This window comes from Stegodyphus dumicola, chromosome 8, assembly GCF_044657685.1.
Source record: "Stegodyphus dumicola isolate Sdum_Otavi_A_Nest chromosome 8, ASM4465768v1".
NCBI classification, from domain to species: domain Eukaryota; kingdom Metazoa; phylum Arthropoda; class Arachnida; order Araneae; family Eresidae; genus Stegodyphus; species Stegodyphus dumicola.
In genome coordinates, this window is record NC_140775.1 from 189,007,968 (window position 1) to 189,034,280 (window position 26,313).

Consider the following 26,313-nt stretch of genomic DNA (forward strand, 5'->3'; position numbering starts at 1 on the left):
ATACTTGGCTTACTTTTGATCCTTGATTGTTTTTTTTTTTTTTTTTTTTTTTTTTTTTTTTTGTGTGTGTGTGTGTGTTTGTTTGGAAAGATAGAAACTAGCTAATTCTTCCAATAAAATGTGCTTAACCGGCCAATTCTTCTTTTTCTCATTTTTCTAAGGAGTTTCCCCTTGATAAGCGTATTTTTCGCAAATTGCATATCGTATTTAATTACTTCTATTAACCTCAAACCACGACTTTGCATTGTTCCACATCAATGCGTTGTTTTATTTTTAAATACAATCTGTTGCCATTCAGAAAAACATAATAGCATATTAGAAATAAAAATGCATTTAATTCGTGATATATCTAATTAGAAACGTTAAATATTTTTATTGAGTTACACATTATTTTCACTTTAAAATACACAGAAGATAAAACGTTCTCATGTTAGTGGTCAATGCATATTTATCTAATATCTTACAAAATGTTTCGCTTTTTCACCTGGCCCAATTCTATCAGTAATCTCTACTGATATGAACTACACTAATGTCCAAAATTATCTTTACATACCCAAAAATGATGATATTCAATGAAATATCGAATCAATGTGATCCGTATCTGCAGGGAATGTGTGAAAACCAAGCCTAATTAGCATTATCCAATTAAAAGTAACCAACGGTTTGTGATATGCAAATCTAGGCGTTACGTCATCCAAGGGTGAATCAAGCGCTTTGCGCAAACTGAATATTTGAGTGAATTTCTGCAACATAGCGTTTGATTTCAGTGTGTAGGGACTCAAAACGGTTTGTTATGGCTTCGAAGTATCATTTGGAAGAATCTCTAAAGTGGCGAATTATCAGCCGTTTAGAAGCAGGGCAGTCAATCATGGAAACAGCCACATGTCTGAATATTTCAAGACAGACAGTCTCTAAGCTATGGAAACAGTTTCAAAATGATGGAAGTGTTGTAAGGAGGCCTGGACAAGGTCGGAAACGAATGACAACTGCTTCTGAAGATCGGTATCTGGCATTAACTGCCCGTCGTAACAGAAAGGCTACTGCTCGCCAGTTAATTCAGAGCTTGCAGCCGCCACTGGAGCTGTTGCATTACGGCAAACAATATACAGAAGGCTTAATGAAAAAGGCCTTTATGCCAGAAAGCCAAGGGTATGTGTTTTACTGTCTTCACAGAAAAAGAGGGATCGCTTTAATTGGTGTAAAGAACATCAAAACTGGACTGAACATCAATGGTCCCATGTTCTCTTTACTGATGAGTCGCGGTTTAGTTTAACTGGTGATTCTAAACGTGTTTACATCTGGAGGGAGTCAGGAGCACGAAATGATCCCTCGAACATTGTGGAACGTGACCGTTTCGGTAGTGGAGGTGTGATGCTATGGGGTGGAATAATGATCGATGGACGTACGCCCCTACACGTGTTCAGCAGCGGATCTGTGACAGGCCAGATATATCGCGATGAGGTCTTAGATCCTTATGTAAGACTTTTCAGGGGTGCATATGGACCTGACATTTTATTTATGGATGATAATGCCCGTCCACATCGAGCAAACCTCGTTGATAAATTCCTTGAAAGTGAAGACATTAAGCGAATACCTTGGCCACCAAACTCTCCTGACCTTAACCCGATAGAGAACTTATGGGACTACCTTGGAAGAGCAATTGCACGTATACATCCTCCTAGAGATGTAAATGCTCTGAAGACGGCATTGCTGGCAGAGTGGAGATTAATTTCCCAAACTGTGATTAACAACGTTATTTGCAGCCTTAAAACACGCTGTGATATGTGTGTACAAGTCAGGGGAGATCATATTCCATATTAAATTAGTAAGACTTAATTCTTTTTCTGAATCATTCCTTTTTTTCTTAAATCTCTTTGTCACACTTTATTACCATTTTTATTGTTTCATGCTACAATTTTATATCATATGAGGTGAGCTTCAATTTTTTCTTTTGCATTTATGTGTCATCATGTTATGTATGATTCCACGTGAGAAATCCGTGAATTTATGCATGTAAACATAATTTTGGACACATTTAAACATAATTAAACTTTAAAATAGCCCTTTGGGCAACTGTTAAAAATTAAACCATTACAGAAAAAAAAAAATTTGAAACGTTTCAGATTTTCAATTACGTCCAAAGGCGGGTTTTTTTCTTACATTTTGTGTGCTACCTTTGTTTATTAAATATCATGTTCATTAAACTTGAACCATAAAATTCAGTTCAACAGCAATCTCGCAAAATAATTTTACAATGAGCATATATTTCGAATGTCCGATACACAGTTCTGCAAGCACTGGCAACACTTTTTGAAATAAAGCAGATTTTTTATCTTATCTCCAGCGTGCGAGACAGTTGCCACTAGAAAAACTGGCGGCTAAAATTAGCGTTTTCAGAGTTTTTAATTAATATCTCGACTAATTAAAGCTGTAGGAAGAAGAGAATGTCGAAATGGCTTCCCACTACTTTTCGGAATCCCCAGGTACCTCTCTCAAAACTCAACTGCCCCCCCCTTTCCCGAGGAGATAATGCCAACACAGAAACAGACTCGCTCAGATTTTAGTAGTGTAGCTATCCCAAAAATTTGTATACACTTCAGTATTCATGAAATGTATACACAAAAATGTATACATGTAAAAAAATATATCCCCAAAAAATGTGCATACACTTCAGTATTCATGAAATGTATACACAAAAATGCATATATGTACAAAACTATATTCCAAAAATATGTATACACTTCAGTATTTATGATTTACTAATTTATGACATTAAAATAAACTACAGAAATGAATAGTATCTTGTCAGGTTCTTTTTTTTTTCTTTCTTCAGTTCAAAGGGCCAATTTGCCCCGAATGACTATTAATTTCGTTTTGGCATTTTGCGCCGATTCACTACAAGTGTTGTTTCACTTTTCAAATTTTTGCCACCCAATATTATGCCCTGTATTATATTTAAAGAAATTAAATAAAGAAGAATCTGCAGAAATGTATGTATATTTCTCGCATTGTGATAAAAATGGACATGTGGAAGCCCTAATTTGGAATTTTAAATTTGTTTTATTATCGATTTCATATTTTGTAACACTTCAACGATTTTTTATTAACAAACTAAACGATTTCAAAGCGAACAATGGCTTGTACAAAAAAAGAAAAAACATTTTTATCTCCAGCGCGCGAGACTCTGTATCGGAAATTCTAAAGATTGCACAATTTAAAATTGTTTTGCGATATTGCTATTGAACTGAATTTTATGGTTTAAGTGCGAAGAACATGACATTTAATAAATAATGGTAACATACAAAACGTTAAAAAAACTCCCCTTTGGACGTATTTTAAAATGTGTAACCTTTAAGATTTATAGGTAACCCAGAAGTATGAAATTTATTTTTTAAAAGGAACTTGAATGTAAATCATGAAAAAAACCATTAAGGGGACTTTAATTTTAATCATGAAAAAGATTTTGAAAGGTATTTGAATTTAAATAATGAATAACAAAAATTCAAATTTTGAAAAAGAAAATTAATATTATTAAGAAAATTTATCAATCAAATAATTATCGTCATTAATCGGAAATTAGTTTACTTTTCAAGGGGAACAAATCACCTCCCTTTCAATGAAGAATAATTTATAAATGCGAAGGTGTTTCGTCTTTTACTCAAGTAAGAATGATGATGCCAAACTGCCAAATTTAGTTAAGGCCAATATTGTAGTTAAGTGACTTGATTTTTAGAAAACTTGAGACATTAAATCCAAATTAGAGTACCAAAGAACTCATTCTGAATAGCGTTTTCGCTAAAACAATAGATTCTTTAGAAATTTTAAATGAATAGCTTAATTATACAGCAAGACCTACATGATATGAGTAAAGTGTACCCCGACACCCTCGCTTTCATACATGTTAATTCAAAACATTTTTATAAAAGTAACAAACAGTAGTAATCTTAACTGGATTTATGATATAGAACTCAAAGTAATTGAAATAAACACGAGAAACATAATAAACTATGCTATCTTTGGAAAACAAATGAAATAAAAGTTGAAAAATTGAAATGTATATAATAAGATATAATGAAATGTAGAATGGGTTTTTGTTATTCATGATTTAAATTCAATCGGCGATGTTTTTGTCGCTATCATTTCAAGTGCAACTGCTTCGATATGCGATGGTCAAGGGTTTCTATTATGGGTTATGGGTTATTCAATTATGGCAAAGCACACGAGGGCTATCTGCGTAAAGGGAGGAATGCCTTCGTGGAGGACTTTCTAAGGGAAACTGGCTCGTATACATGTTTTACAAGGGGAAAACCACGAAAACGCCCATGCAGCGTTGTTATTCATGATTTAAATTCAAATACCTTTCAAAATATTTTCCATGATTTAAATTCAAGTCCCCTTAAGGGGACTCATACACCTTAAACTCCTCATGATCTTCGAATAGGTGACTGTAGCAAGAATTATTTTATTTTAAAAGCAGTTACTTCCAACTTTTTACAGCTGACTACATAATATAGCTGCTTTGGAAACTGGTAACCAGAAAGTTTGTGTTGCCACAAATACTTTTGTAATTTAATCTTCTTTGTGACAAAATATTTCGCCGTGTTTCCACCTTGCGCGCATGATATTTTAAAAATGGCTAATGGTACATGCTTGAAGTTTGATGGAATTCTTTATATGGGCACTATTTTCTAACTGAACCAACAATCTAATGAATATTTTAATACTGAAAAATTTTATGGCCGAAAACATTAAAAATTTTTTAAATAAAATACATTTTATAAACTCAACTCAAAATAAAAAAAAAATTTAACGTGAAATTTTTATAATTTTAGGTTCATTTTTATAATTTTTATAATTTTAGGTTTATAATTTTAGGTTCAACTATTGCTTCCAAATGTTATAAAAGCTATATATTAAATATGGAATTAAATTATGCAACAGAATATTTTAAATTGTGCGCGCAAGGTGGAAACATGACGAAAAATGTTGTCACAAAGCGGATTAAATTATAAAAATATTTGTGTCAACAGAAACTTTCTGATGACTATTTCAGAAAGCAGCTATATTATGTAGTCAGCTGTAAAATGTTGGTAGTAATTGCTTTTAAAATAAATAAGATATCCCAATTCTTGCAACAGTCACCTATTCGAATATCGTACGGGTTTTAAGGTGTATGAGTCCCCTTAAAAAAGTTTTTTCATGATTTACATTCAACTTCCTTTTAAAAAACAGTTTTCGGAATTAAATTTCATATTTCTGGGTTGCCTTATTTTGATACATTCTACTAAATTTATATTAGGACATAATATAGTCAGTATTTCTTTAGTAAATAAATTATTATTATCTTACTTTGCAGCTATTGCGCAAATATTAGAAAAACTTCTTTTCGATTTGAATAAATTTCAGTTCATTCTATATATACATATATATATTAGTTGTTCCGCGTTGCTGCAAATCACTTGATGATTTGCAAATGTTTTATTTCTAACACGTTATTCTACGCAATTTGATTTAAAACTTCGATATTTTACTCAGCCTTATTTTCTACTACGATGTTTTATACTACGTTGTTTATAGAACTGCGATGTTCTCTCTTTGTTTTCTTTTTTCCTACGGTGTTTTATACATCAATAATTCCTCTTGCGCTGTTTTCCCCACAATGTTTCCATCCGCGATGTTTTTCTCGCTATCATTTCAAGTGCAACCGCTTGAACATGCGATGGTCAGGGGATTCTATAATTTCTATCTCCTGACTCGCTTACCTCACAGATGTTTTTAAATCCTCATGATATTTTATATCAACTTTCCTTGGCTTGTAGATTCCTTTAACATTCATCGTTTTCCAAAACACTGTAAGTGCAGATAGTTTTTGAATGTCATTTGCTTACGTTTAATTCAAGTGATATATATATAGTCTTATACATGGATCTATTTAAAATTCTGTCCTGAATTATTTCCATTATTTAACTGTGTTTTCAAATTTCCAATATTTGAGGATAAGTTAGCCTTTTTTCAGCGGTTATATTAACCGTTCCCATTACATCATATCAGTTAAATTTGAAAAGACTTAACAGCTATACAAGAGCATATACATTTTAGGGTCTCTGTAATGTTCCCAAAATGTAACAGAAGCATTGCTAATTATTATATTAATCCCCTAATCCCCTGTGTAATAATCGCTGTTAATTGAAACATAACTACGCTGTTATGTTAAATAATGCTTCGTTGTGTGCTACTTCCTGTTTCACATGCAGTGATTTAGGAATAATTACTTAGATAGAATAATTACTTAGATTGAGAATAATTACTTAGATGCGTTTATATTAACATCTATAGGCCATAAATAAGTTCTATCTTTTTTTTTTTTTTTTTTTTTTTTTTTTTTTTTGCATGTTGAAATTAAAAAGTCTCGTGTGTACACCGCATCACTTCCTTGTACCGAATATTTAATTATACGCAAATTTTAGCTGCATTTCATTTAATTTTATTTCCTAGAATTTCATTAGAGACATATTTCTCATTCAATTAATTTTGTTCACATGTCGCGGCAAGGCAATAATACATGAAACCTCAAATATTTTTATCGAAAATTGAAAAATATAGAAAAATATAAAACACCAAGTAGAGTAAAAACAGTTTTTACAATTAAAATTAAATTTTCTGCTCAAACACAAGCAGCTCGGGCCAGCAGGCAAGGAGGCAGATTTTTTGGTGCACCAAGATGAAAGTTTACTTTTGCTCCCTCTCGGCAAAAGATACTAAACGTGCGGAAACTGACTTAATTCACTATTCTGCTAAGTTTCAAAGGTAAACAAATATGGCTGCTATGGTAAAAAATTATACTTAGCCGCACTTAAACAACTTTTAAATTGTTGATAATTCTACAACTATTGCATGCAGATTAGCTAAAGGTAAAAAAAATCGTAACCGGCAAATAACTACAACTTAAATTAATCATTTTTTAAACCAACATATAAGAACAAAAATAATTTAGCTCACGGAGACGAGTAGCAGAGGGGATGCGTATATATATTTATATAATTTTGGTGCGGCGGATTTTAACCAATAAAGGAGGTGCACAACTACATATTATAGCAGTGCTATACAAAATTACAAATTTTTTTAGTTATGGGAGATACATACATACATACGTACGTACAGATGTCACGAAAAAATACCTTTTGAATCATTTTTGCAACCCGTTTTGGGAAAAGGAGATTTTTATTCTGTCCTCACCTACAAATGTTACGCAAAAACATCGTTAAATTGTATTTGACAGCAGTCTAAATGCATATTTTCGTTGAAATATGATATTTGAAAATTTTCGTGCTTACAATACATCTTTTACTCCGCACAAGGACGTAAAAAGTCTCTGTTTTCAACAAAAATTTTTTCCTGTGTTTATATATATATATATATATATTTCTGCAAGCGAAAGCGTTTGCAATAGATTCATTGCCCCCAGGTCCGGTGATAGGTTGATAAAATTTATTTTATTAAAATTTATTAAAATTTATTTTATCAAAAGAACCACTTCAGAGTTCTGGACATTCCACAGAAATAATCGTACAGGTGATTTTAATATCACAAAGTACAATCAGTAGTTATACCTCAAACTACAAAAAAAGTTACAACGCAAGCAATTCGCATTTAAAAAAGACGAAGCCTTCAAAACTCTGGAAAAACAGCTCACAACTCCGGTCATATGCTTTCTCCGACCTTATATAGCTTTCACCCGGCCGCCGAGACAGTTCTAGTACTTTCTGCTTCTCAAAATTATAGGAAGACATATGAGAGCGGAATTACGTAAGAGCTAATATACTGATAAATTGCACCTATTACGCTAATACATGTAAGAGACCATAACGTCGCCATGTTTGCCGCGTTTTCGCAATTTCTCCCCAAATTTTGGGACAAAATTAGACGCCAAAAACTGTTCGCAGCTCGGCGATATCTCGCCAAATATAATAATGTAAATGATGTTAAATGGACTTGTTGTATTCTTACTTTTCCTGCATAGCTTTTCTCTCTAGATTTTTCATGTTACATTACGCAAAAAAAATCTGATGTGTACACCACATGACTTCCTTGTACGGAATATTAAATTATGCGCATTTGTTTTTGCATTTCATTTACACTTATTGGATTGAATTAAATCTACTTTGCCGACAGCGCATAAACCACAATAGAATAAATGCATTCTTTAAAATTCACTCTAGTATTTGTTTACCATAGCGACACTCTGGCGCTAGATTCACTTAACAGTATTAATAATTATATAACAGTTAACTTATATAATAATTATATAACGGAAACTAAGTTGACTGTTATATAATCCAATATTTATATAACAGTTAAGTTATATATTTCGTTCATATTCTAACTCATAATGCACAAAATTTATATCATTTAAAGAATAGAATTATCTAATCGTTGCCACATGTTCTATTCAAATACTATAATAAAGCTAGAATGATGTATAAAAGAAATTAAGCAAACAAAACAAAAAAGAAACAGTTTTTCACAGACGATTGAGTATTTCTCATTTAATTAATTCAGTTCTCACTTCGCGAGAAGGCAAAAATACATAAAAACTGAAAATATCTATATTAAAAATTACGAAGTAAATCTTAAAGACTTATTTCCTCGAAAAAATTCCAGAAAGAATCAAGCATGATTTAATTGGCAAATAATAAATGAATGCGTTATCTTTGTTGTTGCGAAACTAAGTTTCTTTAGATTGGCAACAAGTCCACTAGTCTCCTGTTTCAAATGTAAACATCAATGGCCGCCATATAAAAAAGGCTTAGCGGCACTTAGGCAACTTTAAAATTGTTGATAATTCTAAAAATACTACGTACAGATTTACTAAAGGCATAAAAACCTTAACCGGAAGATAAAAACAGCATGATACAATCATTTTTAAAGCAAAACATGTACAATTTACAAACATATAAGAGTAAAGAAACTGAGATCACTGAGTCGGGTAACAGAGTGGATATATATTTAAATATATTTATATACGTTTGGTGCGGCCGATTGCAACCAAAATACGAGGTGTACATCTACATGTTATAGCAGTCCCTATATACAAAATTTCAACGTCCTAAGGTTAGTCGTTTTTGAGTTATGCGAGGTACGTACGTACATACGTTCGTACAGACGCCACGAAAAATTCTCTTCAGAATTAATTTTAAAGCAATTTTATAATTTTTTTGAAGGAAAAGAGTATTTTATTCTGTCCTTACGTACCGAGATCACGAAAAAACATCGTTAAATTTTATTCGATAGCAGTCAAAATGGATATTTTCGTTGAAATATGCTGCCCAAAGACGTCGGTCCCCAAGTCCATTCTCACGGGACTAATTACGGAATTATAAAAACTAATTGGAGAAACAGGACTCTTGATTAGTTTTGAGCCGCCTTGGAGAAAAGAGTAACACTAACAGCTACGTGAACGTATCAGGAGTTACTTGGAATTTGCCTTATAAACTGCCGAGGCAATATATCTATATTTTATCTACTTTTCGCGATTACAATACTTCCTTTTTACTTCGTACAAAGAAGTAAAAACACAACATTTGCACATATAATTGCATCAAAATCATCTATCTATGCAGAAAATTCGTAACAACAATAAAGTTGCAGATAAAAATGATTAAATAGATCATTAAGAAATAATTTATATAGAACAGGGTACGTAAAAGTAGATAAAATATAGATATATTGCCTCGGCAGTTTATAAGGCAAATTCCAAGTAACTCCTGATACGTTCACGTAGCTGTTAGTGTTACTCTTTTCTCCAAGGCGGCTCAAAACTAATCAAGAGTCCTGTTTCTCCAATTAGTTTTTATAATTCCGTAATTAGTCCCGTGAGAATGGACTTGGGGACCGACGTCTTTCGTTAAATGTTATTACATTATTTCATTCTTGATTCAATTACGCATTGTTTTGCAGTTCATAACTCATGGCGTTGGAAATTTAGGAATCATTGCTGTAGGCGATGGAGGATTTATTTTGCGCCGGTAGAAATGCAAGTTTTTATGACTGTACATAACTAAGAAAATTTCCAGAATTTCTTGGATGAGAGTTATATTTGATTATTGGAATTCAAGAGCATTTAATTGTATTGCGAAATGCGAAGATGCATCACATTATTTTTCCAGCATACTCATTTAGTTTAATATGATACGTTACATTATGTCATTTTTCAACATAGTCATCTATTATAGTCATTGTAAACATTCGTCTTAATGTCGATTTGGAATTGTCGAAATTCGCAAAAAGCTGTAGAGACATTGAGTTATTTTGATGCTGGAGACATGAAAAATGAGCACTTCCCTCTCTGGGACTCGAACCTTGAACCTCTAGAATACGCGCCGAGTGTGCTAACAGTTACACCAGGAAGCATGCAGTAAAAAGGGAGAAAACACCTTACAAAGCTTTATTGATTGTTTGTGCTTGCTTTTCTTCCTCACAAATGTAATATCGGTCTAGCCTCTGTGGCGTACTCTGCCAAACCTTCTCGATGATGAGATGTCTAAATTATAGATGAGTTCAACAAAGCACCTGCGATCAGGTGCACACTAAACAATGTTAAAGTGTTCACTGGTCGAATATATAAATTCTAAATTTTAGGTCTTTGGACAATAAACATTATTCACAGTAATGAATAGTTTGGGAAAAAATTCCTATTTATCTTCTCCAGTCTGAAATTCTATTCTGAATTTTTTATTAACCTAGAGGGCGCTATCCCAGAAGGGCTAATAATTTCGTTTTGGCATTTTACGTCAATTCATTTTCTGCGTTGATTCCCTTTTCAAACTGCTACCACCAAATATTACAGCCCTGTATTATATTGAAAGAAATTAAATCATAAAAAATCTGCATTGTTTCTCGCACTGTGATAAACCAACGGTACATAGAGCCATCCGCTTTCAATAACATAATCCTGTACCGAATATGGGCAACTGGAAGCCCTAATTTGGAATTTGTTTTATTGTATGTTTCATATTTTACAGACATTAAAAAAATTTTATTGAGAAGCTCAACGATTTCAAAGCGAGGAATGGCAACACTGTACAGAAAATAAAAAAACTTTTATTTCCAACGCGCGAAGTATCGGAAATTATTTTACGCTTATTTTAAAATTATTTTGCGGTATTGCTGTTGAAATGCATTTTATGCTTTAAGTGCGAAGAACATGATATTTAATAAATAAAGGTAACACACAAAACGTTAAGAAACGTCCCTTTGGGCGTAATCTGAAAGCTTTCAGATTTTTTTTAAATTAATTTTTTTATCTTATTTTATCTAAAACTTATATTTTATCTTGATTGATCATCTAAAACTTATATTTTATCTTGATTGATCATCTAAAACTTATATTTTATCTTGATTGATCATCTAAAACTTATATTTTATCTTGATTGATCATCTAAAACTTATATTTTATCTTGATTGATCATCTAAAACTTATATTTTATCTTGATTGATCATCTAAAACTTTTATTTTATCTTGATTGATCATCTAAAACTTTTAACAAGAACTCAATCTTAGATACATCTAAACGACATTACATGACAAGAACATTTGATTTTCGAGTTGTATTTTAAAGTAAGTAGAGTACGCATTCTTCTCTTCGAATTAAAAGAAAATTTACAGTAACATTCCTTTTACAGTATTTGGTGCTAAGGAAATAATTTCATTTAATCTGATTGTTACATGTCAGTAACGTATTTCCGTTGCGACGCAAAAACAATTTGTAGTTTTTGGTAAGCAACGCTTTTGAATCATGTTTTACAGCAACATTTTTTCAGAATGAGAAAGGTAATAGTTAGAGCATTATAACTTTTACAATCAACGTAAATTAATTCTATTTTTTATTTAGTTATATATATTTATTTTCATGATTTATTTATGTTTATTAATATTTATTTTTATTGTTACAACAACCGCACCACGTTGTCTGCATTCTGAAATATGCCTTTCTAAGTAAAAACTGTTGTCATCTGTTGGGTTGAACCATGCTCGAGAAGCAATTGTCTGGACGTTTGAGGGGAAAGTAAATCGTCCAAGACTTTGCACATACATAAGTCCAATTTACATATATTAAAAGGAAATATGATATTGCTTTGAAGTACTTATACTAAATTTTAAGCAATAACGTAACATTTAAAATTTATTTAATTTCAATAATATTGTGTGCGAGTATGGCAAAGCCTCGAAGGCTATCTGCCTAAGGGGAAAAATGCCTTCGTGGAGGACTTTCTAAGGAAACCTGGGCCGTATACACGCTACCACGAACCACGGAAAACCACGAAAATGACAGAAATATCGGGGAAAACCACGAAAACTTCCATGCAGCCAGCCCGTTCCCGGGATTCGAAAATCGGACCGAACTACCAGTGTTCAGTGACTTTACCGATCGGCCGCTGGTGGGCACTTCAATAATAATACGCTAGATTATGCAGTGTATTATATTTATCTGAAATCAGCGTGATCAAGAGAAATATCCAGCATAAAACAGAAAAGAAAAACATAACATTTCGTTTTGGGGAATATGATGTAAATAAAATAAAAATAAAAAAAGAAATCTGGAAGATTTCAGATTTTAAATTACGTCCAAAGGGGCATTTTTTTAACATTTTGTGTGTTATTTTTATTAAATATCATGTTCTTCACATTTAAACCATAAAATTCAGTTCAACAGCAATATCGCAAATTAATTTTAAAATGAGCATATCTTTAGAATTTCCCATACATAGTCTCGCGCGGTGGAGATAAAAATGTTTTTATTGCTTCCGTACAGTGTCGCCTCTGCTCGCTTTCAAATCGTTGAGTTTGGTAATCAAAAATTCGTTGAAGTGTTACAAAATATAAAATCGATAACAAAAGAAATTTCAAATTCAAATTAGGGTTTCTACATGCCCTAATTCTATGGAAGATTACGTTATTCAAATTGTGTTGGCTCTAGATACCGTCGTTTTATCACAATGCGAGAAACATACATACATTCATGCAATTTGTTTTATTATACAATTTCTTTAAATATAATACTGGGCGATAATATTTGGTGGACACAACGCTTATCGTCATTCGACGCAAAATGCCAAAACGAAATTAATTCTCCTTCCGGGAAAATTGCCACTTTCGGCTAATAATATCTCGTTTTTCCCCCAAAAATGAAACGAATTTTTCATATTATAATTAATTAGTTAATAACTAACAGAGGTAACTTACGGAGAATAACTAATAACTTACACCGTGTAATCATCTGAAAAAACTGATGATCTATAAATTCAGTATTTCCTAGAGAGTACATGTTATACTGATAAACTATGCTCATTCTTTATTAAGAATTTCTAATGCATTTAAGTACTTGATATGATACTTTCTGCTAACAGTAACATATGCTTAATAATTGGAGTAGCGATAAACATTCATAGAAAACGAAGATGCTGCTGTCGAATATCATTTCTTCTAAAGAAGAAGTTTCGTCATCAATCAAACTCGCAGAGGTGTATGGTAGTACAGTAAATTGAATAGATTTCTTTTCCTGTTTCGGGATAAACACGATTTATCAAAAATGTCAAAACTGATTTACTTGCAACTTTTAACTCATGTTGCAATACCAGTTCATTGTCTCGATCAATAGATCTTGGAAAACTGAGGGAAAGCCAATTTTTTCAAAACGTTTCATTTATAAATTGTTTTCAAATGAAATATTTTAAAATCTTTGCTGAGGCGTCGATATTATTTTGCCTTTATGTAACTAATTACCTATTTTTTTAAAGAGTTTGAAACTTTTTATTGCATTTTTTATACATGAAAAACAACTTACATTAAATTTACACAAATTTTCCAATTTGCAGCACAAAAAGGCCATTAGCCTAATTGGGCGATTAGTTTCGAAATGGGATTTTGCGTAGAAACACTATAAAAGGATTGTATCATTATAACCTAATGACTCTAAAACTGTATAAATTTCCTTTTCGTTTATCTCTACATATAATGAAAGAAAGAGTGGTACTTACGTATTATCACAACCAGGTTGGCGCTATTTGTAAGTTTGAGTAAAAAAAGTATGAATAGAAAGAAAATGTACATTTATTAATTACAGATAATTTTTAATACAGTTTTTTATATTATTTTGTTTTAAAATATAAAATAGCAATTAAACCCTTCCGGTTTCGAATTTGAATAACTTGCAGAATTACTTTTTCGGCGGAAATCTTTCGGCTATTGCTTTTAGCACTGATTGAAAACAGTATTCGCCATAACCATGTACACGTCGACTTATTTTTACTTAAAAAAACATCCCAGAATTGCACAAAAATGGCATTGCGCACACTCTTGACTTTATCCATGTACACTGCTATTTTCTCATAAATTACAAAAATTTGCACGAAAATGAAGGAAAATTTTGTTAATCTCTACATGCTCTTTTTACAAAACTACGTATAACACGTAGGGTTGCCGTAAGTAGGGACGCCAAATTTGGCAATTTATGCGAATTTTGGCCTGGTTGCGTTAATACGTAAGTACCGAAAGAGTAAGTGTGTGTAAAAAGTAAGTGTGTGTGTGTCTTTAGTTCGTGCTGCGCATAAGCTAATGTGTGTGTGATTATAGCAAAGCCTCGAGGGCTATCTGCCTAAGGGGAGAGATGGCTTCGTAGAGCACTTTCTAAAGTTGGTGTGGTGTATTTAATTATGGCAAAGCACACTAGGGCTATCTGCCAAAAGGGAGGGATGCCTTTGTGGAGGACTTTCTAAGGGAAACTGGCTCGTATACACGTTACAGATAGGGAAAACCACGAAACGCCCATGCAGCCAGCCCGTTTGCGGGGTCGAACCTCGGACCGAACTCTTGTTCAGCGACTTTACCGCTCGGCCGCTAGTGGGCGCGTATAAGCTAATAGACCCAGGGCTACGGAATTTGGTACATAGGTGCATCTAGACAAGAGCCAATGCACCTCGAAGCGATGTTTCCGAAATTTATATCAGATTTTTTTCATTTTATCGTTTCTGATGAAATGGCATCAGTTTGAGTAGTTTCATTCTTTTAGAAATGTGGTTTTGGCAACAGTTTGTCATTCAATACTTTGTATACTGGACTGCTGTCTCTTGAAAATGGGAGATAAAATGCTTCTTATTTTCTTATGAATTTTGGACACGCAACAAGCACATCGCAATCTTATTCTGACGCGCATGTGTCTCGCGTGGCATAACAGAAAGAATTTCCTTTTTTTCTCTCTCTTTATTAGCTAATGGCAAAGCGGTTTGTGTATTCTGAATTATGTCATCCACAAAGCAAAATTTTGATTACTTTCTGATGATAGTTTCCTTCTTCTAGAAATGTAGTTTTGTCAGCAGTTTTCTATTCATTGCTTTGGATACTGCACTGCGGACTGTTTTCGGCAAAAATATAGTTTAGGGTACCCTTGGCGAAACTTGGCAATTTTTGGCGGTACATGGATACCGATTTTGTGCAATTCTTTGACTCGTTATTTCGGCTTGCGAAGCGGCAATTTTTGCGCCAAAAATAATCGATTTAATTTCACTTAAAAAAAACTCCGAATTGCACAAAAATGGCATTGCGCACTTCTTTGACTTTGATCCATGTACACGTCGACCTATTTTCACTTAAAAAAAATCCCCGAATTGCACAAACTTGCATTGCGCACTCCCTTTACTTTGTCCATGTACACATCGACATATTTTCACTTAAAATGTCAAAGGAGCACCAAATTCTACAATATAGGCAAACCAAAAATACATAATCTCAATAAAATACATTTTAAACCAAACAATAAAATAACATAAAAAAGGAAAAACATGTTATACATTTAAGCACTACCAAAAGGAAGTATTCACTTACCATGATTTTCGAGTTCGCTTCGTACACCCAGAGCCACGTAAAAATCAAAATATCAATCATACTCAAATGACATTTTTTCAAACCAGGTACTCTTTCTGATGGAACGGTTCACATAGTGACCATCTGAACCGTTCTTCCTACAAACCCATTCAAATCCATCTAAACGGTTTTTACGTTCGACTAGACGCATATCCTTCCTATATACAGGACACTTATAATGGCTACTAAGTAAACCTTCATTTACACACTAGTCAAATAAAGCTCTTTTCCGCTTTCGCTCCAAATAGTACAGAAACTTCAAATTAATCTTACTACATTCGGCCATTCTACCGTCTAAAGAATCAAACCAACACACACCACAAAAAAAAAGCTTACGAAACATCCCATGATTCAAAATTTCCCAGAATCATGCACCCGATTACGTCACAATAGTGTTTCCATAACATTCAACTACTCAGGCTACCATAAATGAAACAGCAACTTGGCGATAAATCAAACAACAACTTCGCCATAGGTACCTTAAAGTCTACTCTACCCCTGTTTTCCCTTGAAAATATGAAATTTATTGCTTATTTCATTGTAATTTTTTATATTGTGTTTTTAATTATATATAATTTTAATTATATAAAAAGTTTTGCATGATTTGTTTAGGAAACAAAGTTCTTAAATTTCTTTATACCATTTGAATTCTTAAGATTTTGCAACGGGAAGTTGTTTAATTTGTTTAAGAGGATAATTAGTAATTGTATTAAGATTTATTACTTAATTTATTCTAATTTTTTTAATATGTGATAAATTTTTATTGAATTGTTTTTTGATAAATTTGTTCCGCAGAGTAAAATTCTGTGCGGGTTTTGAATTTAATGTTTAATGTTCCCTTTAGGCATTTTACGATGCATTTAAAAGCCAGACGAAGGCTGGCCGCGTAGCTGCTAATCTCTACATATAATCGAAGAAAGAGTCTGTCTGTGTGTGTGTGTGTGTGTCAGTTTCGTTAGCGTTGCGCGTAAGCTAATAGACCCACGGCTACGAAATTCGGTACATAGGTGCATCTAGTGTGTGTGTGATTATGGCAAAGCCTCGAGAGCTATCTGCCTAAGGGGAGGGATGCCTTCGTGGATCGCCTTTCTAAGGGAAACTGGCTCGTATACACGTTACACATGGGGAAAACCACGAAAACGCCCATGCAGCCAGCCCGTTCGCGGGATTCCAACCTCGGACCGAACTACCAGTGTTCAGCGACTTTACCGCTCGGCCGCTGGTGGGCCCATAGGTGCATCTAGACAAGAGCCAGTGCACCGCAAAGCGATTTTTTCGAAATTCGAATTAGAAATATTTTTTATTTTATGTTTTGTGACGAAATCGCGTCATTTTGAGACATAATGGGCTATAGGAAAGCGAGATTTTACTCTACACACTCCATTTTCACATCGTCATGAAACGAAGGCACTTAGCTATTTTACGAACTTCAAATAAATTTCGTGTTTCAATAAATCGATACAATACGAATTTATTTAACAAAGTGGCTTCAGCATCTTTTCAACGGGATTTTTTCTAAAAAAGTTTATATTAAAAAATGTACAGTTAATTTTTCTTTGATTTTTGGACACGTTAAACTTTCACCTTTGCGACTGCTTTTGCAAAAAGAATTTTGGAAAAATGATAAAATTTTGTATTTTTAAAAAAAAAATTAAATGAAGCTTCCGGGTACACTTCTCACATGTCACATCTTTAAAAGCGTGATTTTAGCAACCATTTTCCTATCTTAATGTTGTTGATAGATTTTTGATGAAATCGCATCAGTTTGAATAGTTTCATTCTTTTAGAAATTTGGGTTTGGCAACAATTTTTCATCGTATTTCTTATGTCACTCTTTTTAAGAGACTGGCGTATTTCATTGTCCTTTATATATATATATATATATAATGCATTTTTATTGATTTTTTTTTTTTTTTGATAAAGTTGTTCTGCAGAGTAAAATTCTGCGCGGAATTTTGTGTTTTTTGAGTGACTTTCATGTTATTTTTTGCTTATTTCACTGTTTGTAAGATATTGAAAAGTTTTGCATGATTTTTTCCTTCAACGGAAAGTTGGTTAAATTTTTATTAGGATAATTAATATTTGTTTTAAGGGATGTAGCTTATTTCATTGTAAATTTTTTCTCTTGAAAATATAAGATAAAACATCATTAATTATACTTTGCTTTACAGAATTTTTTGTCTTTTGTATTCTTGTATGTTATTTATTGCTCATTTCACTGTTTTTAAGATATTGAAAAGTTTTGAGTGATTTTTTTAGGAAACAAAGTTTTTAAACTCCTTTATACCATTTCAGTTCTTAAGATTTTGCAAAGGGAAGTTTGTTAATTTATTAGGATAATTAATATTTATATTAAGGGATATTGCTTATTTCATTGTAATTTTGTTATACGCAATAACTTTTTTTTAATGAAACTTTTCAATATGAATGAAATCAGTTCATTTTCTCCAAGCAACAACCAGTTCGTAAATAATTTTTTTATTGCCAGACAGACCAGGAAACAAAAACTTTCGCCACTTCAGATTAATTCTTTTGACATCATAATTTAAATTTAATATAATATAACAACACTTCCTCAATATTAGTAAAAGAATCAGTGTAGCTTTAATGTATCGTGTCAATAATACTAACCTGAAACAACAGCAGTTATTTATTTAAAACGTTGACATTAATGAAGATTTTTAGATGTAGAACGACATCAAACGTCAGCGTTAGAATATGACCTTATATAATGATAATAACATTGCTTAAAAGTTTGGAAATGTTACTTTTATTTCATATTTTGTAAAACGTATAAATTTAATTACTTACAAAGTTTACCCTTTGAAAGCAAGCAGTGGCAACACTTTCCGAAATAAAGCATATTTTTATCTCCAGCGCGTGAGAGTGTTGCCACTCAGAAAACTGAGTGCGAAAATTAGTGTTTCAGAGTTTTTAATTAATATCTCAACTGATTCAAGTCGTTCGAAGATAACAATGGTCGAATTTGCGGAATAAGGGGGTACCTCTCTCAAAGCTCAACTCCGCACAGTACAGAGAAGATAATGAGACAAACAAACTAGAGTTAAAAGCCGTTAAAAAAAACAATTTTTGCAATTACAATTATGTAAAAAGTTAAAAAAAACTAGGCAGCAGGACAGATTTTTCGGCGCCCAAAACTTTGGCCATCCTCTACAAAAAGATACTAAAGTTTCTGCAGAAACAGATTTAATTCGAACAGATTAATGCTACTAAGTTTCAAATGCAAGCAAATGTCGGCGTTGTTAGACTTCGTATAACATAAATAACTTTTAAATTGCCGATAACTCCGCAACTATTGCACGCAAAATAAATAAAGGCATAAAATCCTTAACCTGAACATAAGAACTATTCAATCACTTTTAAAATAAAAAATGCACATTTTACCAACATATAGGAATAAAAAAACTTAGCTCACCGAGCCGGGTAACAAAGTATATATATATATACACTAAAGAAATATTTATTATATTATCTCCTAATATTAATTTTAGTATATTATCTCCTAATATTAATTTCAGTAGAAGTATCTAAACTACTAAAATTAATATTAGGAAATAATATAATCAATATTTTAGTAAATAAATTATTATTATCTTACTTTGCAGTTATTGCGCAAGTATTAGAATAACTTGTTTTCGAACTAAGTGAATTTTAAGATCATACAACATTTGATATATATATATATATAAGAGAAAATCCTGGTGCATCTGAGATACGAGTTTTCGGTTTTATAAGAAATTTAAAGTCTTAAATAAAAATTTGATGAAATCTTTTGACGGTTTTTGATCTCAAATGGACCGAGAAAACAAAACATATTAATCGACTTTTATGAAGCTTTAATTCATTTCCCCTAATGAATTCTGAATTGGAATTCAATAATAGCAGATTAATTTTTATTTGTATAATTCTGTATATTTTCCCCTTTCGCATTTTTATTTTTCGAGTTTGTTCTACTACTAATTTTTTCTTTAAATTACATCTGTTTTGATATAGTGTTATACCTCCAAACACGGTTGCAATTCATTATATTAAAGAGGAATTCCAATTTAAAAATTTGAAAAAAAAAAATCTGAAATGTTTCAGATTTTACATTACGTCCAAAGAGGCGTTTTTTTAACATTTTGTGTGTTACATCTATTTATTTATCATCCTGCTCTTTGCACATAAACCATAAAATTCAGTTCCACAGCGACGTCGCAAAATAATTTTAAAATGAGCATATCTCTAGAATTTCCCGTACACAGTTCCGCGCGCTGGAGATAAAAAGGTCTTTTTTCCCCTCCCGTAAAGTGTTGCCAATGCTCGCTTTAAAATCTTTGAGTTTGTTAATTAAAAATTCGTTAAAGTTTTACAAAATATGAAACCGATAATAAAACAAATTCCAAATTTCAGATTTGGTCTTTCAGATGCCCATATTCACAGCAGGATTACGTCATTCAAAATTGGATGGCTGTAGGTACCGTTATTACAATGGAGGAAAAAAAAAAAAAAAAAAAAAAAAAAAAAAAAAAAAAAAACATGCGTACATTTATGCAGATTTTTCATTTTTTAATTTCTTTAAATATAATTCAGGGCGATAGTGTTTGGTGGCAACAGTTTGAAAGGAGAAACGCACATTCCGAGTGATTCAACGCAAAACCGCAGAACTAAAACAATAGTCCTTCAGGGACAAATCCCCTTCGGACTAATAATAAATTTAGATGCTTTAAGTTTATATATAAAGAGGCATATATTTGTATACTGTTGGTGCGGTCCATTGCAACCAAGAAGGGAGATGCGGATCTATATACAATAGACAAATATGGCTGCTATGTAAACAAGAATTAGCCGCACTTAAAAAACTTTTAAATTGTCGATAATTCTATAAATATTGCATTCATTTTAAAACAGGCCCACCAGCGGCCGAGCGGTAAAGTCGCTGAACACTGGTAGTTCGGTCCGAGGTTCGAATCCCGCGAACGGGCTAGCTGCATGGGTGTTTTCGTGGTTTTCCCCATGTGTAACGTGTATACGAGCCAGTTTCCCTTAGAAAGTCCTCCACGAAGGCATCCCTCCCCTTAGGCAGATAGCCCTAGTGTGCTTTGCCATAATTAAATACACCACACCACACCATTTTAAAACAGTTTAACTTTTTTGTAGGGGGGGCAAAAAGAGTTGTTTATTCTGTCCTTATGTACAGATGTCACGCAAAAACATCGTTAAATTGCATTCAATAGCGGTTAAAATGGATATTTTCGTTGGAATATGGCCCCCGAAATTTTTCGCGATTACAATACTTCCTTTTTACTATAAAAATAAATACAATACTTTTTACAATAAAGTAAAAAATATATTTTAAATGCAAAATTGCATAGATATAAAATTATATTAAAAATATGCTTTTACAATTATTTAACTTACATTGTTGTTATTTATTGACAGCTCTGTATTTGAATATAATAATTTGATCGACATTGCACATGAATATAATATACTTGCATATAATAATTTCCGTAAAATATATAGGAATAAATATAGGAATAAAAAAATTCTATTCATCCTTACTACATTTACTTTCTTTTGTTACTCTCAGGATGACGGTCAAGGCCTGCAAGTAAATGGTTATAGATACAATCTGGAGGCTTTAGACGCTGATCCACTACTCAACAGAATAAACGAATGGGATTACCCGATCTTCGAGCTGAAGGAACAAGCCAAGGATCTCGTACTAAGCCAGGTAAACATTAATTATTTTCTTAACTAACCTAATCAGACTGCACTGTAACGAAGTAAATACGGATACAGTTACAAAGTGTTTTCTTTTTATGTCACAAATGCATGAAAAATGTTTCGATTCCTGCTAATAATTATTAGCTAAATGTACTTGCAATCTAATTAATTAATATACTCGTAATTTTCTGTCTTATACTTAACTTTCATTATGAATACAATAAGGCCTATAGAATTCATTGCAAAAAAAATTTACATTTTTTACCGTGTACTGTATTTTTTATAAAATGTTTTAAATAATGGTATTTACTTATTTCCAAATATGCCATGTATTACAAGTTGATCTTGTCTACCAAAAAGTGGCATCTCAAACATCCTGAGCTTAATATTCTTCAGTTTCAATAGAATGGTAAAGCACCGGGACACCCCACCTTTTAACCCTTAGAAAACTGAAGCTTTCGCTAAACTGTATGCTTAAAATATAGAAACGCCCGTCCCCATTCATTACACGTCCCGTTCGTTTCCTCTCCTCCCCGCCAAAGGTGTGAACTTTTCAAATTATATCCTTTCTACTTCCTAACAAAGAAGCTTCCTTTAGCCTTTTAGGGCAAGCTGTCTGCAATAAACTGATATAATGCCTTTGGGTACCTCAGGAAGAAGGAGGAAAAGAGCATCGCAGTCTCCGCAGTTTCTGGCGGCTGTGTCCGTTTGAATGAAAGGCTGTCTCGGGCAATTTGGCCTTCAAAGCGTTAAAAATCAGTTAACTATAGTAAATGTGAAAGAGTTTTGGATTATTTCTTTAACGTGTTGTAGGGATTTATATTTATTTTAACTAACAATTTAAATTTTAAGTTGGAACTGTTATAAGCCTTCATTCGCCTAATAGTCAGTGCCAGAAATGTTAAATGTTGTAGAGTGCGGGAGCAAATGCAAATTTTCTACTTTGAAGAAAGTATTTAACACGTTGAACCCCACGTCAGCCATCTGTGGTTGACACTAGACTTTCCATTTAGGCCGCGTCAGCCATCTGTGGCTGGCACTAGACTTTCCGTTTAGGCCGCGTCGACCGCCGCTGGCTGACAGCGTTTAACATGATATATAACTATACAATTTACACTGTTTTATGGAATTACAGAAAAATTATTTAAAATTTACTTAATTTTGATTCATTACGAGACTAATGGATTTCATTGAAACACTGTAAGCATAAAAACGGTTCTCCATTACAGCTATTACAAATTGTGACAACTGTCTTAGTCTTTTTTCTGGCCATTACTCTACCAGCTTCAGTTGCATTTTTATCACAACATAATTTACAATATTTCCGTACTTCAGAGGCCTTTCTCCGGTTTTCTTTGGAGTTTATTATGTCGTTTTTTAGATATTCTTGCATTTCTGTTCGATGGAATATCTTCTTTTTCGCAACTTGTAAGGGATAGCGCTAATTCTTTCCGGACTTCAGTAAGGCTAATTTTCTGCTTCGTAATATCTTTGCATAGAATGTAACTATTTACAAAACAGGCTTCGAGCGTAACGTGTTGAATGAATGCCTATAGAAATCACGTTCGAAACGTATACTATCTTCTACTGCGATAAGGATCGCTGGCCCTACAATAAGCGGCGCCCGTGGCCTAAACGGGATTGCCTAAGAAATACGCTTCGCGCTCAACGTGTTAAAAGCGGAGTTTCGGTAGCTGAAAGAGTTAGTTAGGCTGAAACCGCCGTCTCTGCCGTAGGTACGTTTGCTTATTGCTGGTTCAAATGACTTAAATTTCATTTATCTGCTACCACTAGCTTCGTAGGGGGTTTAAGCTACGGTATCTCGCTGAGCCCTGTAGGTTAGTTCTATCTCTTGCTAATATCTTCAAATTTCAGGTTCGTTATTTCATTTTCAGTTACCGCCCAAGCGGAGGCGAAGTTTGTTAGCGTCGAGTTGACGTTTTGTATATTTTCAAAGATTTAATAAAGGGCACTTTAACCCTTCCTTTGTGTAGTTTCCTGCTACTCCAGGACTCATACACAAGTTTCTCTACGAGACTACACTGGCGCCCGAACTAATACGCAAACCTGATGGCCAACGAAGAAGTATCTCCACAAGTCTCAGAAGTGGCAGACCAAAAATTAAATCCATTTAACGGGGGGACCCAGTTAAATGGATTTAATTTCCAAATATAGGCAATGAGGGCGGCAATTAAACCAGCAGTGGTATTCGATGGCAAAAACTCCGTCACCTCATTTCTGGAAGTCCTTGACTTCCAGAACGGGAGTCACTTCCACTTGTACGGGAGTCACTTCCAATTGTATCCGGTACCGGAAAGACAGCAATGTAAAGTCTCGTAGAGAAACTTGCAACTTGCACTAAAGTAGAAATTTTGCATTTCTTCTCGTTAGGTTAGGTTATTTAATTACGGTAAAGCCTCGAGAGCTATCTGCCTAAGCGAAGGGATGCTTTCGTGGAGGACCTTTCTAAGGGAAACTGGCTCGTATACACGTTACACATGGGGAAAACACCCATGCAGCCAGCCTGTTCGCGGGATTCGAACCTCGGACCGAACTACCAGTGTTCAGCGACTTTACCGCTCGGCCGCTGGTGGGCCTGCATGTCTTCTCCCCCGCTACAACATTTAGCTATTCTGGCAGTGACAATTTGGGGAATGAAGGCTTTTAGGAAAGTGTCCCAACTTAAAATAAATATAAATCCCTACAGTGTAATAATTACTTTTTTACAAAAAAATTTGAAAAACGGGGAATTTCGGAAAACAAATTGGTCAACTGTAAATAATTTCATAACACATGTGCATAAACACGCTTCATGAGCATCATAATTTACCTTCTTATTGCCTTTGCATAAGATCCAGCTTTACTTCGCTGGAATTTAACACTTTTGGCAAAAATGAGTAAAACCAATATTAAACATAGAATCTTCATATGTTATGTATTTAGATAAATAATTTTTTGTACAAATTTATTTTACCAGAATTTTTGCAAATTAAGCGGATTTCTTCCGTTTTATTATGGTAACCATAACTCCCCTAATTTATAACAAACGTCTTTTTTTATTATTTAAATTTCAAGAGTCATAGTGAAAAACGAGGTTTCACTTTCAACCACTAATAAGCTTAAAAACCGTTCGTACATTAATCAATGTACTGTGCCGACCAAGCAAGCTTTTCAAAAGGTTTATTTTGCTCCGCATCGCATAATTAACGAAACACTAGACCTTCACGTTGAAAAGATTAATGTGAAGAGTAAAAATTTTCATTTACCCGCTCAAGTTTTTGCAGATAAACATACAAATGAAAAATTTCTTTTGGTTTTTCTAAAATGCACCGCGCATTCATTTTCGTACACTGCTTAATATTATATCACAGCTGCCAGCGGTTTACCGAGAGACTGCTGATTTTTCATCACATCTCCCGTTTTCCCGGTAGATCTCCCTGTTTTTAATTTTTAGCCTTTACAAATAAAAACGTATAAGGTATTTCTCCCACTTCCCTAGCATGCCTTCGTGGTGTAACGGTAGCACGCTAGGCCGATATTCCAGAGGTCCGTGGTTCGATTCCCGGCGAAGGCTGTTGCATATTTTTCATCTTTTCTGCTTCCAATTAACCTAATGACTCTACAAGTGGCGAAAGAACTAAAAGTGTTGTGGATGATGATTCTCCGCACCCAGGATTTGGCGACTAGGTCCCCTAAAACCCTACTCGCCCTTTAAAAAGGGGAGTACATAAGGTATTTCTCGCACCTCCCTAGCGTGCCTTTGTGGAGTAAGGATATGGCCTCTGGGCCGGTATTCCAGAGGTTCGTGGTTCGATTCCCGGCGAAGGCGGTTGCATATTTTTCATCTTTTTTGTTTCCAATTAACCTAATGACTCTACAAACGTTTGCCAGGAATAAATGAAATTTGCTAAACGAGTGCAACATAAATTAGGCAAATTTCATACTCTAGTGATTTTCAGAACAATTTTTCTTATTAAATTGTACTTCATTTCAGTTGTATTACTTCCTTGTGCAATGTTAAGGAAGTATTGTAATCGCGAAAAATTCCGGGTATTATAGTTCAACGAAAATATAAATTTTGACTGCTCTCAAATGCATTTAAACAATGTTTCTGCGTGACATCTGTACGTATGGACAGAATAAAGGACTCTTTTTCCCAAAACGGATTTCAAAACGGATTCAGAAGAGATTTCCGTACTGAACGACCAGGGTTCAAATCTCCGAGAAAGCATCGATGTCATTGGTCCGTCACAACTGTGGTCCACCTGTTAGGATGCCTTCATAATAGAAAGACCATCGCTTCTGGCCTTAGTAGCGGCCAACGGCTATATCCTGCAATTGAGAAAAAACTTTTGAATAGGTGCTTCGACGTCATTTCCGCTGCATTGCTTGCCTCGTAACCAGGGTAACGACAGCTACGGAAGTTTGCCGAGCCCCCCTCCCCGGATTTTTTTTTCTTCCCACATAGAGGCTGATTTCAACTGTAATTTCAAATGACGTGGTGAAAATATGTGCTATGCGGTGATAACGACACGCGTTACGACTGTAAATGAGGGAGGGTCGAATAACCTTGGAGTGCCTGTTTTAAAGTAACATATTACAGCAAATGGATGATCAATTAATTTTAATCCAGACGGAATCGCATCCCGGATACCACTTTTCAC

General features: G+C 33.6%; 1 protein-coding gene across 4 annotated transcripts in view; it reads left to right on the plus strand.

Moving 5' to 3' along the window:
- LOC118187013 (cGMP-inhibited 3',5'-cyclic phosphodiesterase 3A-like) overlaps nucleotides 1–26,313 on the plus strand; it is an 881,882-nt gene that overhangs the window by 547,223 nt on the left and 308,346 nt on the right. For all 4 annotated transcript variants that reach the window (XM_085822827.1, XM_085822828.1, XM_085822831.1 and 1 more), the window contains one exon: nucleotides 21,513–21,656. In XM_085822827.1, the coding sequence (XP_085678953.1) occupies nucleotides 21,513–21,656 (144 nt within the window). The remainder of the gene's footprint in view (nucleotides 1–21,512; nucleotides 21,657–26,313) is intronic.